This window comes from Falco biarmicus, chromosome 1 (assembly GCF_023638135.1).
Source record: "Falco biarmicus isolate bFalBia1 chromosome 1, bFalBia1.pri, whole genome shotgun sequence".
Taxonomy (NCBI): Eukaryota; Metazoa; Chordata; class Aves; order Falconiformes; family Falconidae; genus Falco; species Falco biarmicus.
Genome location: NC_079288.1, coordinates 17122578 through 17148713, shown reverse-complemented (window position 1 = coordinate 17148713; position 26136 = coordinate 17122578). Strand labels below are relative to the sequence as shown.

General features: G+C 48.6%; 1 protein-coding gene across 7 annotated transcripts in view; it reads right to left on the bottom strand.

Moving 5' to 3' along the window:
* Positions 1-2010: 2010 nt before the first annotated feature.
* BCAS3 (BCAS3 microtubule associated cell migration factor) overlaps positions 2011-26136 on the bottom strand; it is a 370196-nt gene continuing 346070 nt past the window's right edge. Inside the window, exons 23-26 of one of the 7 annotated variants that reach the window (XM_056357199.1) lie at positions 25468-25635; positions 18617-18682; positions 16980-17037; positions 2011-2892 (exon numbers count right to left, since the gene is read on the bottom strand). In XM_056357199.1, the coding sequence (XP_056213174.1) occupies positions 2856-2892; positions 16980-17037; positions 18617-18682; positions 25468-25635 (329 nt within the window). In that variant the 3' untranslated portion in view covers positions 2011-2855. Of the gene's footprint in view, positions 2893-16979; positions 17038-18616; positions 18683-25420; positions 25636-26136 lie in introns of those variants that run through there. The other 6 variants (XM_056357189.1, XM_056357222.1, XM_056357231.1 and 3 more) reach the window with 6 other exon arrangements.

The window sequence follows — 26136 nt, the reverse complement described above, 5'->3', positions numbered from 1 at the left end:
TGGCACCCCCTTGAAATGGGGGGCTTCTGTATGTGCACTAAAGGAAGGGGCCATCGGTGGGAGCAGGCGTGCACGGACGTGCTGAATCAGACCCTACAGAGTTATTGTTGTATCAGACCCTACAGAGTTACTGTATCAGATCCTATAGTTATGGTTGTATCAGACCTTATAGAGTCATCCTTGTGTCAGACCCTATGGAGTTATCATTGCAACACACTCAGTTTTCACTGGCTCATTGAAGAGCTGGAACTCAGTGGTTATTCTGCTGGGTCATCTGTGAAAGTATCAAATTAAAGTTAAATTAGCCACCTCATAGCAGTGCTTGTTTTTTTTTTTTTTTTTTTCTTTCCCTTTTTTTAAGCTCTAGGTTTTTTTAACAGTTTGGCTACGGGGCTATCAACAGTGGGGAATTTAGGACATTCTTTTCAATGAACCAGACTGAAAATATTTTGGTACAGCCCCAGTTTGTAGGGTTCCCCCCCCCCCCCCCTCCTTTAAACAAAACATCCTGATTCAAAGGAGCTTCTTGCAGACTGGGAATTTCCACATGGCCATATTGCAGCACTTATAAAAAGTGATTTAATGCCTGCCAACAACAAATACATTTCCAGTGACACCACTCTGCGTTATGTGCTATCCTACTTTGTGTGTTCAGTACGAACCAGCAAGCAAGCTGTCCGGGGCAGCAGGGAGAAGAGCCCTCTTCCTTCCTTTGCAAGAACTTTGTCCCTTACGGCTGCTCCTTGGAAAGCATGAAAGGAAACAAGCATCACGGTGACAACACAATCCCTTCTGTATGTGTTAATCTGGATTTTGTTTGAACTTTTGGAGCTGACCTTGGCTTGAACTGTGTTAAAAAATCCTGACTGGTGTGGACTGACTTGACCCTGTGGTCCCATTTGTCTGCAGTGCCAGCCCTACCCTCAGCCCCTTACTTCAAGCCATTATTTTACAGACATAAAAGAAACACAGCATTACGGCAGATACAGCCAGCGGGCCGGAGCTGTGAGTACTTACTTACGGGCGAACTCTCCTCTGATTTCATCCCAAGGAAGGTTTTTTTTTTTTTTTTTCTTGAGAAAGGACTGACTGAAAACCAAGCAAGAAACTGAAATTACTGCTGCAGACTCTCAGTTTTTATTAGTGGTTTCCAAGCCTGAAGAGAGAGGGGAAAAAAAAAAAAAGCTTCTGAGATCTGAGTTGCTGCATTACAGTTAAGAACAACAACAAAAAAATCAAGCCCAAGACTGAATTTGGTATTTGGTGTTTGGGGATGGAGTAGGAAGAGGGTGGTCGGCTCTGCATCACTCAGCGTGGCTGGTTTAAGCTCTGAGAGTGTGAAAAGATTTGTGGGTTTAGATAGTTTCCTCTCATTGCCATGACTCAAACGGCTTCTATTAAAAACAAGTAGTGGGAAGGAAATTTCATAAGCTGACAGTCCCATCTCACTCTCTGCTTCTCGACACAAGTTGGCTGAGATGTAGGAATTCATGTGGTTACTATGTGTGAGCCCATGGCTGTTTTATCAGCAGAGTTATGCGGCGCTAGGTTTGCCTGTGTGCGTTCAGCAGGGTATACAGGTTCAGGCAGCCATACGGGCTCTGCCAAACCTCTTATATGTGATCCTGTAACGCAACAGATGGGGGTGGGTGCTTCTGCGTCCAGCACGCCTGGTCCTCGTCCCACCGCAGCCTGTGGGATGGAGAAGCAGGACCCCGAGCAGCGCGAGGAGCTGGAGTCAGACACACAAACAGAGATGGGTGTTGATTTTCAGGGGGGCTAAGGGGGTGCAAGGCACACCACCCAAGTCTCGTTTTTAAAAAGCCTGTCCTTGCACACAGGGACAAGAAAGCAGGGAGGCAAAACCCAGCTAGATTGGCTGCATAACATCCACCGATGGCTTTAATTAAAGCCTTCGAGTTAGTAAATATGCACATAGTCTGGTCCAGGAAGATATACAAAGCCCACAGCCAGCCCAGTAACACTCCACGAACATTGCCATTTAAGCAGTTTCTTGTTTAACTTAGATTTATTCAATGACACATGCATTTCTGGACAGATATCTGAGTTCCAGTGAACAACTTTTATAACCAAATATGAGAAATTGGTGACTGCAGTTAGTCAATTAAGTACGTTTCTAAAATACATGACTAGAAGAAAACTGGAGCAACAGAGAGAATTCTTCTGAAGAACAAAAAGAAACATTTCCATTTGTAATACTCCTGGCATTGATGAGTATCAGTGGGGAAGGAGGGCAGCAAGAGACGCAATGAGGAAGGAATAACATTATCAACCCTGTCCACAGAAAGTCTTCCAGTTTCCACTCTCTCCAGTTCATTCATTAATGCTCGGCACTTCTGCAAATGGCGAGAGCTCCTCTGAGTTGCGGAGGTTTCCTTCATCTCTCAACACGAAAAAGCAGAGAATGGTTGTGAAACCATGTGCTTGACCAAAAATGGCTTAGAAATATTTCTTCTCAACCAACCTCTTCCTGAACACAGCGAAAAAAGAAGCCGCATAGCTATCAGGATTGAAGACAGAGTCTCTTCATATTGCACAGGAACACAAAGTCAAGATTTTGTGAGTATGTTTCAGGAAGGTTTAAGAGTCGTCAATATTTATCAGGGTAATGAGAACCATCCAGCGCAGTGGCGAACTGGCAGGTGACAGACACATTGGGATTGTTTAGGCGGAGAGGCGGCTCGTTACCCTGTCTGGATCTCTCCTTGGATGTTCGGCTAATTTAAGGGAATCCCGTGGGGAAAAGGCTGAGGGGCTGGTTTTCATTAGTCGGGAGGGGTGATCTGTAGCCATCAAAGTTGCGTGGGATACTGCCGCTGGTGGAACCAGAGCTGTTACTGAGCGTCTCTATGCTTCCCTCTCGCTGAAGCTCTGCAATGGGAAGAGAGAGCAGGTCCTGGTTAGCGCTTCAGAGAAACCCCGAGTGCCACCAGACGGCCGCTTTATTGACAAATCTGTTTATTGTATTATTGCTCTAACGTTTGCTCCTCGTCCATCTTTTCTGGGGTGATATGACGAATCACTCCAGAGACATCCCAGCTCCTGGTTCTACTCCTCTGCCGGGCTCCTAGTGGAGCCGGACGGAGACACCGCATGCTGCCTGGCAGAGCAGCCCCTTGCCGCTGACTCGTGACATGTCAGGACTCGATAGTGGGGATACCCATGGCTGAACTGAGCAGGGTGCAGAGGGTACGGTGGCAGGTGATGGAACATCTTCCCTCTGTAGCAAGGCTGCTGAGATGGCAGGGAGTGGCAGCACCACCGGTTCCCAGTGGTGTGTACCAGCAGTGCACAACCACTGCGATTCTCCACCTTGGGAACATCAGGGACTTTCCACAACCCTTTATCCTGCACAAATGGACACAAATAACTCTGCTTTTTCAAGCTAAAGAGAAAATATCCCCTTTCCTACATGCCTGAGCTGTGCCTCAAAGCAAAAAAGAACACAGGCCTGACTATGGCTCTCCCTCTCCTGGTCACACACCCCCAGACATCTCCCCTTGCTGACCTCCCAAAGCCTTTATTGCTCCCTAATCTTGAAACACGAGGATTTTTGTGCATGCGGAGCATCATTCCTAACCGTGGCCTCTCTGTGAGCCACTTGAACCCAACAGTTGACTCAGTGGCAGCGTGCAGCAGTGCTGCTGGGCAGCATCACCCCGGCCGGCACTCAGCGGTGGCATGCAGCGGTGAGATTAGGCAGAGCCCCACGTACATGACAAGAATCCTCTCCCAGACACGCGGTGACAGGCTACAAGAAATGTTCTGGCGAGTTGCAACACGCGGCCCCGAGTGCGACTTCCGTTGGCTGCCGCTGCGCAGCCTGTGCTGGAGGGGACGGGATGGGGACAGAAGCTTTGGGCAAACTCCTCTGCTGCTGAAGGGGGAAGAGAAAAATCCCTCCGGTCTGCTGCGTGCCGCAGTGGCGTGCATGTAAGGCATGGGGGCGGGGGGGCAAACCCGAAGAGGAGGCAGCAGCTTTGCCTGTCCCTGCAGCACAAGTTTTGCTTGGATGAGGGTGGAAAGAAGATGCAGACGCAGGAGATGGAGGAGCGCTGCCTGCTTTGCTCTCTGCTCAGCATTACTGCACCTTGGCCGTCTGCACACCTCTGTCTCACGCAGGGATATTTAACCTTTTGCAAACACCACGACAGTCCTTTTGCTGCAACAGGACTCCCTGATAAGGACCTATCTGTGCACCAAAAGCAGAAAGTCGGTTCCTCGGTATAACAAAAAGCATCCTGCCCCAGCATCCTTGCACGCCGCACAGCTCCCGTCTGCTGCCTGGGCACCGCAGGGACGCAGCCAGGCGAGCGCACACCTAGCAAACCAGGGTGAGGGGATTTAATCCTTTGGCACGGAGGTAACTTGCAATGGAGATAATCTGCCCAGGATACATGAAAAACAAATCAGCAGGAAACCAGTCACCCTACAAGCAGTGATGATAATGACTTCAGCTGTATTAATCACGGTTTCTTGCCAGTATTTGGTGAAGGAATGTCCATGTCTAAACCTCTTCATTTTCCTCACATCCTTACTCTCCCATGAGTTCAGGAAGTAAAAACAGTAATTTAAATCAGAAATGAGTGGCGTATCCCACACTAATACTGTGCTTATCCTGTCTGATTTGGGGCTTTTATCTCCCTCGGCACACAGCTGGCTTTGGTTAAGCGTCCCACGTCAGAGCTGCGGGGTGCTGGGCAGGCTGGGCTCCCCCAAACGCTGCTGCACTCCTCGTGGGGCTACTTCGCTCCCTCTTTTTAACCTAGAATTGACTTTCAGGCAAATATGTTCCAGTAACCACGGCAAAAGAAGGGAAAAAGCGAGGGAGCGTTTGTTTCCCCACAGCCCCGCCGGCTTCTGTGGGGCTGAGCTCCTGCCTGTCCTTCGGTGACTTCTACAGGACCGCATACCCTGGTGGGATGGGATGTGGGGGAATTCGGGCTCACAGGGTGGCTTTCTGGGGGGGGCTATGGGATTTCTGCAGCCAGCGGCACTTGTCACCTCTGCGGGGGACTGCCAGGGGGTGGCACTGCAGAGACTGATGCCAGCCAGGGAAAAAAGCACGGACAGACCGTCGGGGAGGCAGAGCAGTGGGTGCAGAGCCTGGCTGGGGAGGCTGGGGTCCCATCCTGCCCGTGCCATTGGCACCGCCGCTCCTGCCCTGCCAACCGTCCGGGCGCAGCTGCCCCGAGCTCCCCTTGCTGCCGTCGGGCGCGCAACCCCCTTCAGTTAGCGACGGGGAGGGACAACAGAGAGGGGAAAAGTGATGCAAAGGCCCAAGAGGAACTGAAGGGAGAGTTTTCCAGCCCCCCAGCCTGCTTGGAGCCCGCTCGGGGCTTGGAGCAGGTCGGGATAAACCCAGGCAGCTCCCGCAGCCCAGCTGCCCTCCCAGGGGCTCCGGGTGGGAAACGCACGCGTTGCCCTGGGCGGGTGAGTCCCCGTGCTCTCACACAGCCCCGCACTGCGAACTCTCTCGCTCTGGAACTAATTACACGGTGAGGCAGACGAGCCATGTATTTTGATACCTAAGAAAGCATTGTAAAACTCCTGACCGCTGCAGCAGAGAGCACCGCTGAGCTCAGGAAATTGGGCTCTTGCCCTCGCCCGGGCTCTCGCACACGGCTGGGGCATGAGAGATGTGCCATTAGCCATGACACGGGCACCGGGGACTGCCCGCACTGCACGGATGACCCCTAGCACCACAGTCAGCACGTTTTCCTACGTTCCCCCAAAGTACTCCACTTTTTCCCCAGCTGTTTCATTAATAAAAAATATAGTTGAATTCCTATGCAAACTATGATTTTATATATTTATATATGTATTTATATATTTAATATAAAACTATTACTCTTTCCCCCCAGACCTCGCAGAAGACCAGGGCATGGCAGAAGCATGTGCACAGGAACATCAATGCCATCTCCATGGGAAGCTCAGACAAGACCAGGAACAGCTCCATGACACAGGGACACCCTTCCTGTTTCAGGGTAAAAACCGAGGGGCGGGCTGATTTCTGACAGACCCGGAGCCTGGACAGACCCAACAAGAGCAGAAGGAGCCACCATGGTGCAGTGGGGCTGCCTGGTATCAGAAGAGGCAGGTCCCTGCGGACAGGCAGCGCTGCACTGGGACGGAGCGGCCGAGCCCTGCGGCGCAGCTGGAAGGAGATGCAATACTTCCCAGACCTCGGTGAGACGTGCCATGTTCCCCTGTGCTGGGAACACGTGGGCTGAAAAACACAAAATAGAAGCAAACCCCGGGATCCCCCCCCCAAAAGACGGGGTGAGCGGCAGGAGAACCTGGAGCAGCGGCGGCCGTAAGGGATCAAGGCAGAGCAGGACACGGCTGCCCGGCGAGTGATTTCGTTTACTTCGGTGGAGTTACGCCAGGAATGGACTTGGCCCCAGCATGTCTGAGGGTTATTGTATCTGCATTCCCCCATGCATATACTGTCGAGATGTATTAACTTCCTTAAATGTACCAGTAAAACAACCTCTTATGATACACTTTAATGAACTTGTACAGTAGCCAACAAATTGTGCATCATATAAAACCCATTCGGCCTTATAGACTCTCTGGCTATTTTGTAATAACTGCAATTTGCTTCTGCTGAAGCAAGATAACCAGGGTTGAGAAGTCAAGCTTTGCAGAAACCTAAATATTTGATTTGGGGGGGAGTGGGTGGGAGAAGGAAGAAAGGGGCCTCTGGGAGCTATTTATGGGGTCAAAATAACATGAGACCTGCTCTTCTCGTAGCATTTCCACCATCAAGGAAATGAAATACTGTGAGAAGACCAGCACTTGCATTATTTTGGCCCCATAAATGGCTCCCTGAGGCTTTCAAAAGCCCGTGAAAAACAAACACAAATACAAATAAATGCTAATACTGGAAACGTAAATACTAAAACCTGCCCATGTCCCTGGAGGAAACGACTCGCAAAGTCCTGACTGCCCTAAAAACAAAACAAAAAAAATGACGGGGAAAAAAGGCAAAGGAGCAGGAACATCTGCTGAAGCCATGAGGAGAAAATCACTTCAGGGGAGCTGGGAACAGCCCTGCCTGCGCTTTTGACGGTAACAGTAATGGGCACCGCTGGCATCACCCGGGGTCCCAGAATAACTGGGATTTTCAGGGCACACGTGCTTTCCGCCGCGGTGAAGGCAGCAGCAGTAAAAATCCTCGTGGCTGCCGGCGTGGGGAGGAGCAGCTGCCGAGAGCAGGGAGTGAAGGTGGCACGGCCAGCAGCCGGCCGGGGTCCCCAGCCTGCTGGGGAGCTGCTGTCCCCCGGCACGGCCCTGCAGCACCCAGCACGCTCAGTGGCTGCGGGAACACCGGTGGTGCCTGGAGAGCTACGGGGCGCTACAGCGAGTGCTGGCGGCTCTCTGCTCGGCGTTACGTCCGGGGGTCTGTGCCCACAGGCTGGCACTGGCGCAGCCTTCCTGCGGGGCGCAGGCTGCTGCAGAGAAACTGAAAACAAAACTTCCCACAAAACAGTTCCCTCTGCTAATATCCCATCCCACCACGCCGCAGCCTGGCGCTCCCATCCCTTGCTCTGTTGCCCAAACCAGACTGCTCTCCACCAGCTGGCTGGCAAGGTGGAGACAGGAGGAGGAAGAGGAGGAGGATGAGGAGCTGCTCTGGGGACAGGTCCGCAGGTCGGGGGGAGCGGTGCTGTCCCCTGTTCAGTGAGGTGGCTGCAACCTCAGTTCCAGAAAGCTCTAGGAACTGTCAAAGGACCCCATCAAATCCAGAAAGGTACAAAGCCCTGCCAAGCTTAAATGTGAAACCATTTTATAGGGCGCATTAATTCAATGCCTGAAGAAAATCCATATAGCCCTCTTTTGCCCGGAACACTCATAAATTATGCTGCCTTTCTTATTTGTGCTCGCTCTGTAGTGGTCCACTTGAAGCCGTGGTATCTCCTTTATGTCTACTCAAAAATCTCATCTCCAGTGCATTATTTCTTCTAATGGTTTTTCCTTTCTCTCAGTTTGCTTTCCCCTGTTAAGCACAGTTTCAAAATATCCTCCAAAATCATTTGCTGGAAGAGCTGACCCTTTCCTCCTACCTACCGAGGGCTGCCCGGGCTCCCGCACAGCCCGGCGGAGCCGCAGCCAGGATAAATGATACAATGACAGCAGCCTGATGTGTCAGGGCAGCGGGGAAGCGGCAGCAACTCTGAATACAAGAATTATTCTTCATCATCTCAAACTGTCACAACACATTACCCTCAAAGCCGCAGCTCGCTGAAGGAGTGACCCTGGACTGAATGGGAGAGTGCTCGGGGAAAGAACTAATTGTAGCCTCTTTTCACACGTCAGTCACTTTTCACAGCACCAAGCCTTTCAAGCTCAACTAATGTCAAGTTCCCTTTTCCTTTTGCTGGGCTGAGTATTTCTGATTTTTAAGGATGGCATTTTTAAAGGAACAAGGTCTCTGGTGAGGGATGAGGCCAGGGAGGGGAGGGAAGGAAGCGTCAGAGTGAGCACACATCAGAAAGTCCATCAGACGCCTGACGACTCGTTAGGAATTAGACAATTAACAAGTAGGAATGCAGGAAGTGGGGTAATGGCCAGCAGGGCTTGAATCTCCTCGATTTCATTTCTGTCATTCACGGCAATTGTTTTGGGGAACTTTTCAGGCTCATGAGCACGGGAACGTCCTCGCCCCCTCCCCAAATTCAGGAGGCGAGAGGGGCGTCTTGCCGCAGCGGGGAAGAGGAACGGTGCTGCTTACCGAGGCCACCTTCCCCGGCCACTGGCAGTTTTCTGGAAGACAGCTAAAAGGCCAAAAAGAGAGCCTAATTTTAAACTCAGAAGATAATTACCTTCGTTGGGAGGAGAGGTGAGACGGAACGACAGCCTGCCTGGCGCACCCGGACCAAGGGCCCTTCACACCTGCTTGTCCTTAACCGAAGTCCTAAAATATTCTGCACTAAGGCCGGTTTTTGAACTTACATTTGCCCAATGCCTATCGCAAGGGACCTGCAGAACTGACTGGGGCTTCCGAGTGTTACTTATTAACTGTAATGAATAATAATTACGTAGCTTCTGCCATCTGGATTCTCATTCAAAAGGATCCTATACAGAGCAAACACTAAAAGGCAATTTGTATTAATACAATGGAAGTCTTGAGGATCTCTTAAACTGTTTGTAATTTACACAGTGCTCCCCAGTGAATGGATTAGTTAAAACATTTTTATTTTACTGAGGGGAGCGGGACATGTTTCCCCAGAGGAGCTCACACCGGCCCCGACGCGCAGCCTCCGCTCCCCTGTACGCTGACACGCACTTGTACATGTAAGCTCTCCGTCTCTCAGTGTTTATAGACAATGTCCCAAACTCAGCTGGACGCTTCTGGCTCTATTTCTGCACGAACATGAACTACGAACATCCGAAGCGGCCCCCACAGGAGCTGGTGCTGCTGCCTGGAGCACGGATGGTGCAGCCCAAGGCAGAAAAGGGCTCAAAAGCCACTGACGGGTCATGAAACACCACCCCGACACCCCAGCTCGGAAATGGCATTGCTGCTGCTGCAGCTGTAGGTTGTTCTTGACTATCCTCCCACCCTTTTTTTTTTGAAATGCAATTATGCTAACGAGGAAGCTCTAATTATACCCCATCTCTCCACCCCGGGAGGCGAGGACCTGCGGCGCTGGCTCCAGCCCCGCTGGCGGCCGCAGCCCCCATGGACCTGCTGGCGGCGAGGGCAGAGGGGGGCACCACACCCCCAGGGGAACCCGAGCGCTGGGGTACTCGGATAAGCGAAAATCGTTTGTATCAAACTGCAGTGAAACGCAAGCCCCAAGTACTCATTAAAGCTCTTATTTTTTTTCCAAGCTCCTTTTCATTTGAGATGGCTGAAACCTAATTTCTGGCAAGTGTATTTTTTACATTGCTCCTTTCCAAAGGGAGCGCAGACAGAAAGGTGGTTCCCAGCTTTATATGTTACTATAATGTTTAAAAGTCAATTAAAGCTGCTCTCTGCCCCAAGCCTCACGCCCTGCCCCTGCCGAAGCCATTAACCTGTGCCAGCTCACCCCGCGCTCCGGCAGCCAGCGCAGGCAGCTGCAGGGACCGATCCCTGCCGTGCTTTGGGCAGCCGTGACAAACCTGCTCCTAAGAAATGTCTCTCTCCCCCCCCCCCCTTTTTTTTTTTAACCCATCAATCTGAGAAGACAGATTTTAAACTCCATTCAAAAGAGCAAACGTAACGGTTGCTACGGCATTTGAACATTGAAAATCAATTCCCCTACTGAAGTCGTTTCATCCTGCTGCAACCTGAAAGATGCTGAGACTCCACAGAAGCACCTGCATTAAATTGCAAAGTAAAAAGAGAGTACCAAACGCTGCCTGAATGACTTCTCTGACACCAGAATTCAGTGGCCTATGTAAAAGAGTAGTTACTGTCAAACTCTCTTACAAGAGCTCTAATGCTGAATCCACAGAGTTTGCCACGACAGTGCACTTGGAGATGAGACCTGGCATGTTGGAAAAAAGGTGGCAGGATCTAGCCAGGAGAGGAGGAGGTACAGGAGGCAGGAGATAATCGGGGGAATGAAGACTGAGCTTTCTGAATGTCAGAGCCCCTCCGAGACCACAAATTTCACTTCTTGCATCTTATTTCAATGTGGTGACGCCAACCAACTAACACTCACAAAACGGGGAGGACATCTGAACTTCCATAAACGTCTGGGTTTACTTCAGGCACGAAGAGCTCGTTGAGACACGGACAAAACATTTGCATGCATCAACTTCCACAGAATTTTGTCTACCAAGAAAAAAAACCAAAGGCAAGCAGCTTGTTTTTTCCTTTAAAAAGAGAACCCCAAAACCTCCACACGTATGGAGCCCATGGAGTAGGAGACCCAAGACCTTGGCATCTTGCCAGGCTTGACTCTGAGTGTTTTATGGAAGGTTAAAAGTGCACTAGATAAAGGGCTAGCATTCAGAGGGAGAATATTCTTCGCGATAGGCACTTTCACAATGACTGCAGTGCTTTTAAAAAATAATCTCAAGTTTCCTAGAGCTGTATATTTTTGTAAAGAGGTTTAGGATGTTTATAAATGGCACTTCAGAAGGATGAGTTGCCGATTTTAGTCAGTATGTGAAATTTCAAAAGCTAGAACAGTCAAATGCTTATAGAAAACAATTTCTGTAGTCCATCCACACCATGCAAACCTACGACTCCTTGTGCAAGATTTCCAGAAAAGATTTTAAAATGAATATGCCGATACATTTGCTTGGGATTAAAGGAATTCTCTCCAACCCGATCCTGAAAGCTGCGCTATGTTGCTACTGTAATTTCCTACAATGTACCTTATATGTAATACATGCTTTCCTGTGCAAGCCAGTGTGTATATGCATTTTTTTAACATATTTAGGCAGTATTATCCTGTATCTTCAGTTACGAAGCAGCACATCTGCATATATCAGAGCAAAAGCCTTTGCAGAGAAAGCACTGTATTAAAATTCCTGGGTTTGGTCTCTTATTCCCAGGGTTATGGGAGTGCCTCAGATTGCTCAGCAGTGACCTCTCCGTCAGCCTCCGACTCCACAAAGGAAAACACAAATTCAGGGTAATCTGTGTGTTCACAACACCTACCAGCTCCATGTCCTGCAGCCTCCAGACTCTCTGGATCTCACTCAGAAGTTCTGGAGGCGACGCTCCTACTCCTAAGACCACCACACTTCTATCCAGAGCAGGTTCGGACCCAGCGCATGGATCTAAGCAGGGCATCCCACCAGAGCTGGAGCCACTCAAGATCTTGGGGCGGGGGGTCCTTCTCAAAGGTGGCTGCAGCAAAGCCCCCGTGCAGCAGTGTGATGACTGGGCATGCTGGGGGTCCCTCCTCCGCTGCCAGGCTCGGCCCAACAGCCCCAGCAAAAGAGCTGTGTAAGGAAACACTCCCTGAAGGTCAAAACCGCAAACCCGGTGACTACCTCAGGGTCTGGGCAGCCCCTCGCCAATACGCTGAATGGCGATTTCTGACATGCCTGACCCTCCAAACTCCAGCAGTTTCTTTCATGTCTAAGACCCATTTATTTTTCCCCCCTCCTGCGCTACCACCTCTGTGGTGGAGGCTCCTCGATGCCCCCGGCGAGGAGGACCAGGCACCCCGAGGTCACCTCCTGCGCTCCGGGCGTGCCCGGGCGCATCCCGCACGTGTGCGCTGCGTGCTGCCGACACAAACCTACTGCCAAGTTCATTTTCAAAGTATAATATTACAAAGCAAAATAATTCTGGCACAACTTCCACTACTTCTGACACGAAGTGGCCTTTCCGGCCAGCAAGGAAAGCTACTGGGAGGCTCTGGGCTGTCTCCCCGCTGCAGATTGATGCCGAGGAGGAAGCTAAACCGGACTGGAATTTGGGTTTCATTCAAAGGAAAAGTTAAAAGTTTGGGGGGAGCAGATGCTCAGCTGCTCCAAATCAGCAGAGTTTCGCTGAAGCTCACAAAATGATGTCACCGCAGACCGAGCCCTGTCTGCTCATCTAAACGATTCAAGGCTCTCGAGTCGGAAGAGCTCAGGTGGAGATCTGAGGAGCAGAGGTCTCCTCCTTCCCCTTCGCTTCCTGGTGCTAGTTGTAGTGTCGCTGAGAAACTCCAAACCCATCCAAATAATCCTAGTTGCAAACACAACTTATGTGGTCTATATGGTCAATTATTTTAAAGATTATGTTGGCATCGCTGCTTCAAGCAGAACAATCTTCTAAACACAGATTTTACGAAGCACTCCAAGCTCGTAGTTGTCCTCTTAAAATCACATCTCCACCTAGAGTAAGTATTAACCAAGCCTGGAAAACCAACGGGCCAACCTTGTGAGCTTGCTCTCTTGCAGGCTTGCTTGAGGCTCTTAATACACTCTGTCTTATTTATATAGCTCCAAATTCTGATGCTAGAAATAAATATGAAAGAGCCTTGACAACTGACATCCGAAGCGTTTGTTCTCATGAAACCAGAAGGCAGCTGAAAAAAGTACATTTGATGTTTTCACTTTTTAGAAGTCGTATTTTAAAACCTGCTCCCAGAACCACCTCCAATGGACTTTGCCTCCTTGGCGACACTCTTACAAACACCGTCAAACGTGTGAATGAGCTGCAGCCTATGGACGAGTGCGTGGCGGAGGAGAACTCTCGTGTGAAATCTAAAAGACCTAATGGGAAACCAAGGCATTCCTCTGGCCACAGTCCACATAAAAGGCAATTTAAATCATCTCAAGCTGTGCAGATTCTGCCTCGCACTTGGGCATCTGGCAGCGAAGTTAATATAACTACCTGCTCTTCACGTTGTGCGCTTTTGCAGACTTTTCACTTGCATTTTGATGGGTGACCAGCCACGCTTCCAAAAGATAAAACTGAAAACACAACGCAATCTTGACATGATATAATCTAAAGTTTTTTTTTTTTTAAAGTGTGCGGATAAAAGTAACCCTGAGGGAAGGCAAAAGAGCACACGCAGACTGCAGGTTAGGGATCTGCCCCTGCACAATTCACCTACCCACAGCTGCAGGAGGGGGAGGGGGGCTGCTAGGTTAACCTGTCTTTTGATGAACGCCTCCAAGTGTTATTTCCACCTGGCAACACGGCCTCAGCGATGGTGTGCCCAGCGGGAACAGCTCCTCGGTGTGGCGCATGGGAGTAGATGGGAGATGCTGTCCACGGGCACGCGGTGCCTGCTTAGGAGAAAACCAGCACAGCAGCACACCTGAGCATCCTCCCGCGGCACAGCACCTGGCACCGCTGCTGGACCCCCCAGCATGGGGCTGCCAGTGCCTGCTAGGGAGCTGCCACCCTGCCCGTCCTGCTCCCCTCGACCAGGCTCCGCATGTGCTCACCATCCGCAGCTGCTCACAGCCCCTTGTTCCCATGCCGTGCCACCGGTCTGCAACGGAGGGGATGGCCAGGTCTGGGCTGCCGACCCTGCCGGCACCTTCCTGCCACGGCCTTCCCAGAAAAACATCTTTGGGAATACTTGGAGAAGTGATACTGACCCTTCGAATTTCACAACGCCATCGGCTTTTGATGTAAACACAGAGTTCATGTGTTGGGGAGATACTGGGAAAGCTGCTGACCAAGGAAATAACAAATAAACACCAAAAATAAATAAATTAAAAAAAGATGGTATTTTAGCTGTGGGGGTCTTCTTGGAAAACGGGATAAAATGCCTTGCATAGAACAAGCCAACAAATAGTTTACGTCCTGGAATAGCCATTTTACAGGGTGGGTGGCTTCCTGGTGTGTCAGGAGCTGACACACCACCAGCCAGCCTCGGGCACTCCCAAATGCTGTATCTTTTCACAACAGCAAATGGTTGCTTAAAAAAATTCATCCCCTTCCCACCTATTTCTGTCTGCATAGAAACTAATTCCTTCCTGGGATGCGGGACAGCCTGCGGGGAAGCTGCTCCCTGCCTGTGATGGGAAATGCCTTGGAGAGATCTCAGAGGCTCTTGCTAACGCCGGAGGAACACGGAGCGAAGCCTAAAAGCCAGCCAGCAACAAAAGCACTGCCACCGTGTCTGAAGCGACAGGAACGAAATGCAGAATACAAACAACAGAAATGGGGAGAAAGCTATTTCCATTTTGGAGAAGTTTTACTCTTTTTCTAAATAGGCTCATGCAATACCAAGCATCTAATTGCCAGTGATGTAATTTAAGAGGGCACCAGAAGAAACGAAGAAAAAAGCAGCCGGTGTATTACCCCTCTGTCTTTACGTTTTGCCTCGACATCGTTTTCATTCTCTGTGAACACACAACTGTTACACAGCACCATTTTTACAGAAAATAGGCCTCTGAAGCTTTCACCCACTTGCATGAGCCTCTGCAGGGGTCCTGAACACCCTCCATCCCTGCCGGGGCAGCAGCCTGGATGGTTTCTCCATTTGCAAAATGCTTCCAACCAATTTATCATTTTTCTTCCTCTTAGGGTTTTTTTTTGTCAGCCAATTGTGCACAGCATATTGAGCAATAATAAACAAAGGAGGATGAAAACTGCTGCAGCTTGAGAAGTGAGCTCAGGATATGATTCCTCCTCACCGGATGCCTGGAAGATGTCACTGAAATTCTCTCTCCCTTAGTGCAACCCGTGTGGAGCCAATATGAACTCCCAGCAAAGTGCTTAAAAACCCATTATTTATAATAACTGTTAAATGATGAGACATTGTTTACCCAGATCGCAAGATAAATTCTCACTTACAGAATGCTTGCCTGACCGTCCTGAACGTCATCTGGTTTTTATTTAAATGCAAAATGTAATTAGGCTCCCAATAACACAGCAGAAGAATTCAATAAGATAGGGCTTTTCACTTACAGTTTAATATTAACATTTTCCCATAAATGTTAATGAATAAAAGTCTACTGTTTTATATATTATCCATGGTGGGGAGACAGCAGGCTAGGAATGGAAGGAAAGCTAATCTTTTCATACCAGAAATTACGATATATACCTCACACAGAACTAACCATTCCCAGCATTGCCAGGGACCCGGCTACACCACCGCTCCTGCCGGGGGCAGCCACCAGCTCCGGTCCCACGGACACGCTCCCGGGAGTCTCCCTCCCCATCGATCAGGGAGATCCTTCCCCAGCCAAAATCCCCGTTGGGTTTTGTTTTTCTCTTCTACCCCGCTTTCTGCCTGACCATCCCCGCTAGGCACCCACAAGCATCAGAGAGCTCATGGCATTGCTGTTCGGCACGGATACAGCCCCAAGCCCTGATGCTCTCTGGCTCCACCGCGGATAGCAAGGCTAGATTATCAGAAAAATCAGGTTACTATTTGTCTGATATTCTGTTAGAGAAACGTGCAGGGGTGATGAGAGGTGATGGCAGGGCTGCAGACGGCAGCACGACGATAGGCAGTGATACGGTGCCCGAAGCGGTGGGAGAAGGGCCCTGGGGTGGGCGCAGGTGGCACTTTGGGAGCCCCTTTGTGCCTCCCGATGTCGAAGTGCGAGGAGCAGAGCTCGCGGTGGCACAGGGGCCTCTGCAGCTGCGAGGACTGAAAGCTGCAGGGCCAGGGGGCTGGCTCACGCTGGAACATTTTAATTGTTTTAGCTTTTGACCTTCCATTTATTGCTGGGGTTTTGCTGCGTTAATGCGTATTTTGCCGTTTGGTGACTCATACTTCATCGTCTCTCTCTAATAAGAAGCGTCCATTTTACAGTTCGACTGCTTAACTATTTATTGCATAAATGGGTTTCCATCCTACAGCCTCCTCTCCCATCTCCCCGGGTGAGGGCAATGCACAGTTTGTGAGAGCTCTGCAAGGACTCGGGCCGTCACCCTCCCACCAGCCAGGGGACAGCTGATGCCCCTGGCACCAGCGGGACGTTCATGCTCTGCATGGGCACAGAAGGGGAGCCGGCAAACTGGCCTCGCACTGTTCTCAGAGAAAGACAGGCTCAAACTTCTCCCAGAGTTAACACAAGATGTGCAGGAGCTCCGCAGCAAGCTGAACGGGGAGCAGCCTCAGCCTGGCAGTGCCGACAGTGGGACGGGGGGATGGCAGCGGGGGGTGGCACGCTGGCCACACACCACCAGCTCCCCAGCCCGCAGCATGCCCTGCGCTGCGACCCCAGCTGCGGCTCATCCTTAACGTCAGGGTCGCAGCAGGCATGGAAGGCTGTCCAGGGATTTCAGGGCGTGCTGGTGTCCCCGGGGCTCAGGTGGCAAAGCTGGAGCAGCAGAGCCGAGGGGCACTCGCGCCTGCCCCAGCCAATCCCGGCGTTAGGAGCAAGCGCCAGGCACCGCCGCACACCCCTACCATCGCTCCTGTAAAAACCAGCAAAATACTGAAAGGCTCTCTGGGGCTGCTGGGCTGGGCAGCAGTAAGAGGAACTGTCTTTTCTTTATTCTGCCACCACCTCAGCAGCTGCAACAAGTTTTCGCTCACGAAACAGCTGTAAAAATACCAGTCCTGATTCAAATGCTGGGAGACGAGGGCTCTTATACTTACGAAGAGAGATACGCTTGCTGTAAGTCGTATCCTACATAAGAATACCATGCAAAGACTCCTGAAAGGAATAACAAGGTAATTATAGAAACTAGAGATGGAAAAATCCTGTAGTCTCCTAGTCTCCTGCACCCTGCTCAGTGTGGGACCGCTCGGTGTGGGGCAGGCTTCAGCACTCGGACTTCTAAAGGGAAGATTTAATAAACACTGAGAAATGTTTCTAAATATTTAGAAAACTCAAAATAACAGATTTCCAAGCCAAGCTGTACAAACACAAAATTAATTAAGCAAACTGTTAAAAATCAACAGCTTTTGCATGCATCAAAATAAATTTCTTCGAATAGCAAGCATCACCTCGTGGGCATGATGCTGCAAACACAGCTGCATGGGTGCTCAGCCCTTTACAGAATCAGGCCTAAATGAATACCTACCGTGGCTTTCCTCTTGTTCCCCTTGAAATCAATAGCAGAAGCCTCAGTGATGCAAAAAGCTTAAGGCTTTAGGAGGTACTCAGCGAAACAATCCAATGTGAGCAAAGCCAAGCTAGACAGAACACAGCTTTACATTTTCCTGTGAAATACTGGGGTATTGCAGTAGGAAAATTAATTTGCTTAATCATTAGGAGGAAAAACCACAAACCAAAGCAAACCAAAACAAAACCCAATGCAATAACAAATCTCTAAGGAGAAAGGGAATTGTTTCTCTGTTAACTACTTTGAGACAAAGCACTGGAAGAAAAATGTCCAGTTCCAATAATGTCATAACCCAATTACAGCCTGCACAGAAGAGCTAAAACACTTGGAGAACAATGAGTAAGGAATTAAGTTTTAAATAGAGTGCTGGCCCTATCTTGTGTCACTTCTTTATATTCCAGTAGAAAGGACACTGCTGAGCTCATTTCGTATACAGCAGCGTGAGATGCCTGGATGCAGACATCATTTAGTCATCTCATATATGTTTCTCCTTATTTCTTTCTCCAGGAGGAATGACAAATCTAGAAATGTGACTGCACTTTGTTTTATTATGATATTGATTTTTCTGCAAAGGGAAAGTGCATTTATTCCCCAGGTCTGTATGCTGGCAAGAAAGGGTTAACAAAATGTTTATCACAAAGCTGGCTTCAGAGTTGAAAGTAATGTGATCAGTAATGAATTTTGTGTTACATTAGGTTGTATAAATGGACAGACAAGCGCAGACAACAAGTGGCCAGGAGTCGGGGCTAATCTAATGATGTAAAAATAGAGACAGCACCAATTATACTTGGGGCCAGCTCAGAGCTCCTGCAGGGACTGCAAATGAATAGGTACAAATCAAATTACTGACTAATAGACGCACTACAAGAGAGGGCAGTCAATGCTAAATACATTAGGGCCTTGTGACCTCTCTGCTCTGAACAGCAGAATCCTAAATTTGACTTAAAAAAAAATATCAAAGAAACTCTTGTTCGTTTAAGGAGGGAGATAGAACAATGTTATTTGTGAAATTATTTGAGACACTTAGATATTTTTTGTTTTGTTCCCCTATGGCCACGTTATGTACATAATCCTTTCAAAGCTGACAGACGGTTTGCTTTTAGAACAAGGAGAAATAGTCTTTGTGCAAAAGTTAAGACCTGATAACAACACAGTTATGTTACATACCAAAACATTTCAAAGCCATGTGCCTCTTTGCGGTGATGTTTTTTACTGCTACTTCACCGGCTGTGTCTGTATCAAAAATAAAATATTTCTTAAAAAACCGCCTTGATTTAATGGTAAGAAAAAGAAAAGGAATCTCCCCACACCACACCTGATAGTAAGCAAACACAGTTATCAACTTGTTATCAAATGGCAGAAAGGCAGAACCGCCTGGAGGTCCCTGCGCTCCCTTTGGAACCAGCAGTGGGCTTCCTCCACAAACACAGCCACCTAAAGCCACACCAGGCATGTCTGTGTATCAGCAGCCACCCCCTCACCCCCTTACCGTCCGACCTGGAAGAAATTCCCCTAAAAATTCCCGGGGCTGGTGGCAAGCTGGGAAATGGTTGGGAAGTGACAGGTGCCCTTGCTGGCCCTGGCAGGGCTGGGGACGGGGCAGGAGAGCACTAAGCGCCATAGCGCTGTCGTTGTGTGTTGCACGTGAGAAATAACAAAGAAAACGGTGTTAAAATGTGTGCAATGCAAATGCTGCTCTTCTTACCCTGCAGTTCAAAAATGGTGGCTCCTAAGGAGCCCTGAATTTTCATTTCTTTTAAACGAGGCTCATCCGAATAAATCTTTTGTCGGAAGAACTGTATTGAGCTCTTAAGACTTCTTTGAGGGGGTAATTTAATCTCTGACCCCAGGATGAATATTCTGAAAGTTCAAAGGCTGCTTTTAGCATCAACGTTATCTGATACACCAGTGTGTTTGCTGCCCAAGCTGATTTTGCATTGAACCTATGCAGAAATCTCTTTGCAGAAATGCTCTTCAGAGGGAAAATCAATTGGTCTGTGTTCCTGTGTTCCTATATCCAAGTTGGGATTATGACCAACTGAGGAGAGGGAAGGGAAAAATTGTTTTGTAAAAATTAAAAGGAAGAGCAAGGAAAGAAAAGAAAGTAAGAAGAAAGGGAGGGATGGCAAGGTACCCATTGAAGCTCTGACTCTATACAAGGGTAATCCTGCTCCTGACACTAAAGGTACAGGTACATCTACGTCCAGGTGGCTGCTCATCTCTGAACACAGTTTGTGACCACAGGCATTTTCTCTTTTTGAAGAAACCCAGGAAGGATGCTCCTTGCAGGGGATCAGGGGGCAGCGGTTCCCTCTCCTCCCTCCGGCGGCAGAGCATGCTCCCCATGCAGCCAGGCACGCCCAAAAGTGTGTGCCTTCATCTCTCCAAACCACAGATTTCACGTAAAGATTTCAAAAACATCCCCCTGCGAAGCTCGAAGGTGTCAAGACCCCAGAGAGGCTCAGGCTGGTGTAACCACATGGCTTTGGCTGGGGACCAGGATCCCAACCGCCCTGAGCACTGATCCTGGGTTTTGCAAAGGCTATTCCCTAACAGCACGTCTAATTAGCTCCACTTACTTACATCCCATTAATCAGGTTAAAGAGTTTGCTTCAACATATGAGCTTTCTTCATCGCATTATGAATTTGTTCATGAAATTTGGAAGGAATCCAGATAGTTTCTTCCAATGGGCAGGCACAGGGTGCGGTGCGGCGTTTGCACCTCACTGCTGCACCTTTCCATGGGCGGGAGTTGACAGACTTGGAGTTTTGGAAGAAAACGAGCCTTTTTTACTTTTTAATTTTTTTTTTAAACTGAAACTTTTTAATGGGCTTTAAACACCTTGTTTTTAAATTCTTCAAATCTTGTGGGTTAGTATTGACCCTGATGGTGCCATACTCGCATCCTTCCCTGTTCAGACCTACAGTGCTGGTTCTGAGATGCCAAATTTGGGGGGTGCTCTGCAGTTTTTAATACAGGCTCCCACTGCAAGTTCATATGTATTCCTCAGACAGGCTAGATAGAGAAAAACGTCATTTTGCTCCACAAACTGCAGTGTAAACCAAGCCATTGTACGGTTCTAAATTTCACGATGAATTAAAAAAAGCAAAGGATACATGCCCACAAAAAGCAGTTCTGCTCTAGTGTGTCCACAGAACAGTTCCACCACTTGTAAAATGCTGCAGCAATGTGGATTTGGGTATGCTTTGTCAAAATAAATTAGATGTGAATATAAGTACAACATTCAGGCAGCCCAACAGATTGCAACTGAGGACGCAGCAGCCAGGCACGGACTGGGATCGCACACTGCACACACAATAAGCCCCATCCTGCACCTCCACAGCTGCCCTGACCCCAGCGGCACAAAAAACCAGGGGTCTGATGGTGGCAGCTGCACATTTATCACTAAAGTTTGTAGTGTTGCCTATCCTGACAAAATAACCTGAGCAGTGATAAATACTTATTTATTTTATATATTGACAAGTCTCCCTTGGAAACCTGTCTGTTGTGTCTCCCAAAGAATAAATCTACCCTTCTGTCACTGTGCTATGTGCTTTACAGTAATACACCTGAGAAAATGTAGAGGATGGGCTTTGATTTGGTAATCACATGAAAGTCAAGCCTGAAGATGTGCCTAGACTTAACATCCAGCTAAACCCTTCACTCAGGTCAAAGGAGGGAGGAGAAGATGGGACAAACTCCGCAAGATTGAGAGTATCTTCCCCCCTGGTGCTCCAGAGGCAGAGCCACTCCATTCCACGCTCACTGCTGCTGTCCTGGGGTTAGTGTCCCCTGCCTGGGACTGACTGACCCACTGTTTTTTTTTCAGGCCAGCCTACATCTTAAGTCAACCTGACTAGCAAACGTGTGTCCCTGGGATGTACATGGAACATGCTAGACTGCTGTAGGAAGAATCTATACCCACATCAGCATCACAGCTGTGGATGCCATCCTCAGCCCAGAGCGAACGAGCTGAGAACACAAGGGGAAGCTGTCTCCTGGGCTTCAGCATCCTTAACTCCCATGGCATGGGGACAGCCACAGAAATAGTCTTCCAAGGATGTATTTCAGAAAGTAGACTGTAAAGGCTTGGACCCCTATTGTAGGCTAATTTTCAATATTATCCCTAGAAATGACCAAAAGGCATTTGAAAACATAAGAAATGTACTTGTTGAAGGAATACATAAATCAGAGGATTTACTGATTACAGTACTTCTGGAGGGGAAGATTTCCAGCCTGGGCTGGCAGTTTCTGCATGTCCAGTTTGTGTGGAATATTGTCAGGGATATTTGTCTCCTGGAAGCACAGTTTCATAAATCACAATACTGTCGTATTTTTTTCGAGCATGCAATAGGAAGCTCCAGCACATACTCAGAAACTACACTGCAAATGTAAATACTGTAGCTGCTTGAAAGCAAAGCTGTGCAAGCAAAAGAGGTCACTGACCACTAACATTTTGTGAGTAGACCCTAATTTTTTTTTTTCAGTGAGAGCTTGACAGAAACTGAAACAGCAAAAACATCTTTTTGCATCTTTGCCAATTTACGACTTCTTTGGAATGAAATGTGTATCTAGGCTGACAGCTTATGTACAGCAGCCTCCACTTGAGATAGACACGGGTCGTCTGGATAATTGGATAACAAGGAGAAAAGCTGGTTTCCCAATCAAGTCAACTAGCTGGATGACTGGAGTTATCATTTAGGTCACAAGGAAAGTAGATTTTTGGGGGGTCATTTTCCAGACCTGGTTCTTCTCCCATCCGCTGTCTGACAGCCCCTTGGCAACTAGCTGGAGTCAGAGGTGGAAAAGACCCATCAGGCCATCTAACTCCCCTTCCTTGCAAACGCCAGATTATTCCTCATGTTTTTAGCATCCCCCAGTTCGATGTTTCCCATGTAACCCATCTTTGGGTCATTTCTGCCTCTGCCAGTAGCCAGGACCACTGAACCAGCGAGGCGTTGCCAGCCCTGCTCCGCAGTGCAAGGGGACAGGTAGGACAGACAGACAGGGCGAGTATCTATTCCCCAAAGCGGTCTCTGTACCAGCATGTGTTTCCCCCACGCTGCTGCAGCGTATCAGCCCTGATTACTATATAAATCTACGTGTCAGCTATGTCCTAACAGTTAAGGCATTAAAAGAATCTATTTATCTCTTGCCATTAAGTGCATGTCAGGACCAGCTGAGCACTTGATAGAGTCTCACTGTCCACCCTACTGCCCATTTTGTCTTTGCCCACGCAGCAGACCCAAGCACTGCACAGGCACGTATCTTCGTATTCAGAGTGAGAAACTGTCATTAATTCATGGTTTCAGTTCAAATAAGCCTTTGCAAGTTTCATTACATCTCTGCAAAATATATTTAAGGACTGAAGAGGACCCAAGGAGCACAGGCAGGGGTTAAAAGCATGCATAACATTAAGGCATGCATAATTTTAAAGAAGTCATTTTAGGATTATTAAAGGGAGGTTTACAACTTCCATAATTTTGGATCCAATGCAGAAATATAAATACTGTCTTTGGAACCACTACCAACATATAAATCAACTACCAACAAGCAAATTTACGGTGGCCTCTGCTGAACTCTTTGCTATCGTTTCATTGAGGTGAGCGGGCAGCAGAGAATCCAAGGAAGAAAAGTGAATGTTTTCCAAAGATAATTCGGTTCAGCCTAGGTTTGTTAAGATCTAAGTGGTTCTGGGGGAAGTAAAAACTATCCTACTTGTTATGAGCCAACAGAGACACTGCTTCTTTGTAGCAAGGGTAATGTACCTCCAAACTCATCTTTCCCCATTAATTAACCAGCAGACAGATGCCAGCACTTTCCCGTGCTCCACAGCCCGTGCAGCCACGCGTGCTGCATAGCCGCCTCCCCAGGCAAGTGCACTTCTCCAGGTATCATCCGAGCAGGAGAGAACTTCTGGCCATCTGCTGAGAACAGCTCAGGAGCCGCTGGGGGCTGGAAGCAGCAAGGGCATGGGAGTTCACAGCCTTATCGCTAGGTCCGCTCTGCTGCACTGAGTCACCATGTGCCCAAATCCCGAGAATCAAGTGTGTTAGTGGCAGAGAGAATCCCACGAGAGGCAGGAAAACACAGAGCGTAACAACAGCGAGAGGAGGGTGGTGGGATGGGGTGAGTTGGGTCAGTGCTCATGTTACTCGCTATTGCTGCTTACATTTGCTGCTTTGAGATGGCATCTATCTTACGCTCGTTATGAAGATTTATGTGTCTAGAGTAAAAGCAGGGAGAAATCTCTTCGGATTAATTTTAGCTCAGTGATGGCATCTCTATAAACAGTTCCTTTCTGTCTTTACACCTGCAGCACTGTGAGCCTGATATTATGCCAGAGACGCTGGCACTCACTGCTATCAGCTGGGTTTGGTGAAAATGGAAGGAAAACACAGACCTCTGTCTATGGCAAAGCTCTCGGTTTACAATATAACATAACATCAAGTCTCTGGGGCAGGCAGTCACCTTAATTTGGCATGTCCAGATGGCTCCAGCTTTCAGGGGAAGTATCCCCCTCACCTTTCCCCTAATGTACACAGCCTGAGGGGAGCTGAACCCTTATCGGAAGCGGATACCATCCCAAAGTTCAGGCTGATCACAGTATGGGTCAATCAGTGATGAAATACGTGCCTTTGCCTATTCTCACAGCCTGTTTTTCCACCTTCCCAGCCCTGAGCTGATGGAACTCCACACCAGCAGTCTGAGGCAGCTCTACCCTCGCTGCCGTGACGGAGCACTGGGGTCACAGACACGTTAAGTGCCACATCCGAGGCAACAAGCTGGCGAGAATTTGCCCCAGATCTGTAACTGAGACCCATACTTAAGTGTTTCTGTTAATACCAAATCTTAAACAATCCCTTGCCTCCACCTTTTTCAAGATGGAAATCAGAGGGAAGACAGTTTGAAAGGTGACAAGGTGGGCTACGAAGGTGCTTCTGCACCACTCAGCACCTTGGCTACTGCTGTCTGTACCGGTACCAGGGCTTCAATCCTGCTTCTTTGCATCATCCTCCTGGCTGTGGGAGGCAGCAGTGGTTTGGTGACCTGCCGTGGGCTACGTGCTCAATAGCCACCCACCTGCAAAGATGGCCAAGCCCTGACGGGAGAGCCCCTGAGCCTTCCGCGGGAGCAGGGAGAGCTCGGAGCAGCACAAGGCTCTGGGCAATACATGAAGGTGACAGCAGAAGGAAGAGACAGCTTCTGCTCCACACAGCTTTCCTGTAATGTCCATGGGTTGGCGTTCCCATAAATTTCTGCTAGAGGTTGCCCTCTTTTCCATTCCCAGGCAAGCTGCCAGAAGAGTGACAAGCGAGCTGGCAGCTGATGTTAGAAGCCACCATTGCTATTAGCTGCTGGTCACAACACAAAAGGTGCACGGATCAAAGATGGGCCTAGTCCTTTCACTAGAGGACATTTTTTAAAACAAGTCAAAATTAATGGAGACAATAAAACCGCAATAACTGCACTTTAGCATTTCTGAGCATCTCCTGCCACTGGGCCCTTCTGAGCAGCATAATCTCGGACGTGCCGTTCCATTTACTTAAACAGATGATGTAATTTATCAATATAATGGACACTGATGAAGATGGATTAATTTGGATTACAGAACCAGCGCTTTGCAGTGGCTCTATTCAGGACACAAAATGAGGATGTGTGTGATTATGACATTGTTTGGAGCAGGGTGGGCAAGGGCAGCAGTCTGCACAGAGGCTCAGATTCCCCCCAGCTGGCAGGGGAGGGAGGAGAGCCCTCATCACAGCTGTATGATAAGGAAGCTTCAAGCACCAGTATTTTTCTTCAAGTTACTTTACGCTTTTCAGGCTGTGTTTATGTGGTCTACTACTAATTTCTTTTTATAAATGACTTCTCTTACACTAACCAAGATCCCAGTAAAAGTTAATTAATCAGAGAGGGAGCGTACAGAGAAAAGGAAAAGCAAAACTTAAAAAAAAAAAAAAAATCACCATTGGGTGAGATGTACGTGATCTCTGATCACACCTCTTCTTTGTACCTGTTCCTGATCCCACTATGTCCCTGCTGGGAGATTCGCACATCGCATCGGCCAGGCGCTCCCGAAGGCCCTCTTCAGTGTGCTCCATGGAAGACATGTGGCGGAGACCGAAGTTCTCGGGCCAGCTCCCACACACCTCCAGCAAGGTCACGCTCCGGTCGAAGGCACCTTCAACAAACAAACGGGAGATGTTTGGGAGACTCTGGGACCAAACCACTTCCATACGTGTTGTTTATTGCACTGGAAAGAGAGAAGCCCTTGCCTTTGGAGTTTCTGAAGAGCTAATTGTGGCACATTAGTTAAAATGTTGGTGTTAACAGCAGAGCCCTGAGTACTGAACAACTTTGACCAAGTGGTTGTAAACAAAAAGGTTAAATTAAAAATACAGACTCGATTCTGCTCTCACAGTAGTGAGAGTCAGGAAAGCAGCGTAATGATGCTGACGTAAAATGACGTGTAACATTAAAAAGCTGTGTGTATGTTACTAAGTACACAAACTAGAAATTACTTTTGAAGTTGATCTTTCACCAGGCTGCTGTTGGGCACCCGCCTTCCCCCTTCTCATCTCGGATGATGGAAACAGTCAAACCGTTTTGACTTTGCTAGTGGGCACAAACTTCAGCTAAAATCCCTTCTCTTCGGCAGGGCAGTGCAACAGTGCAGCAGCCT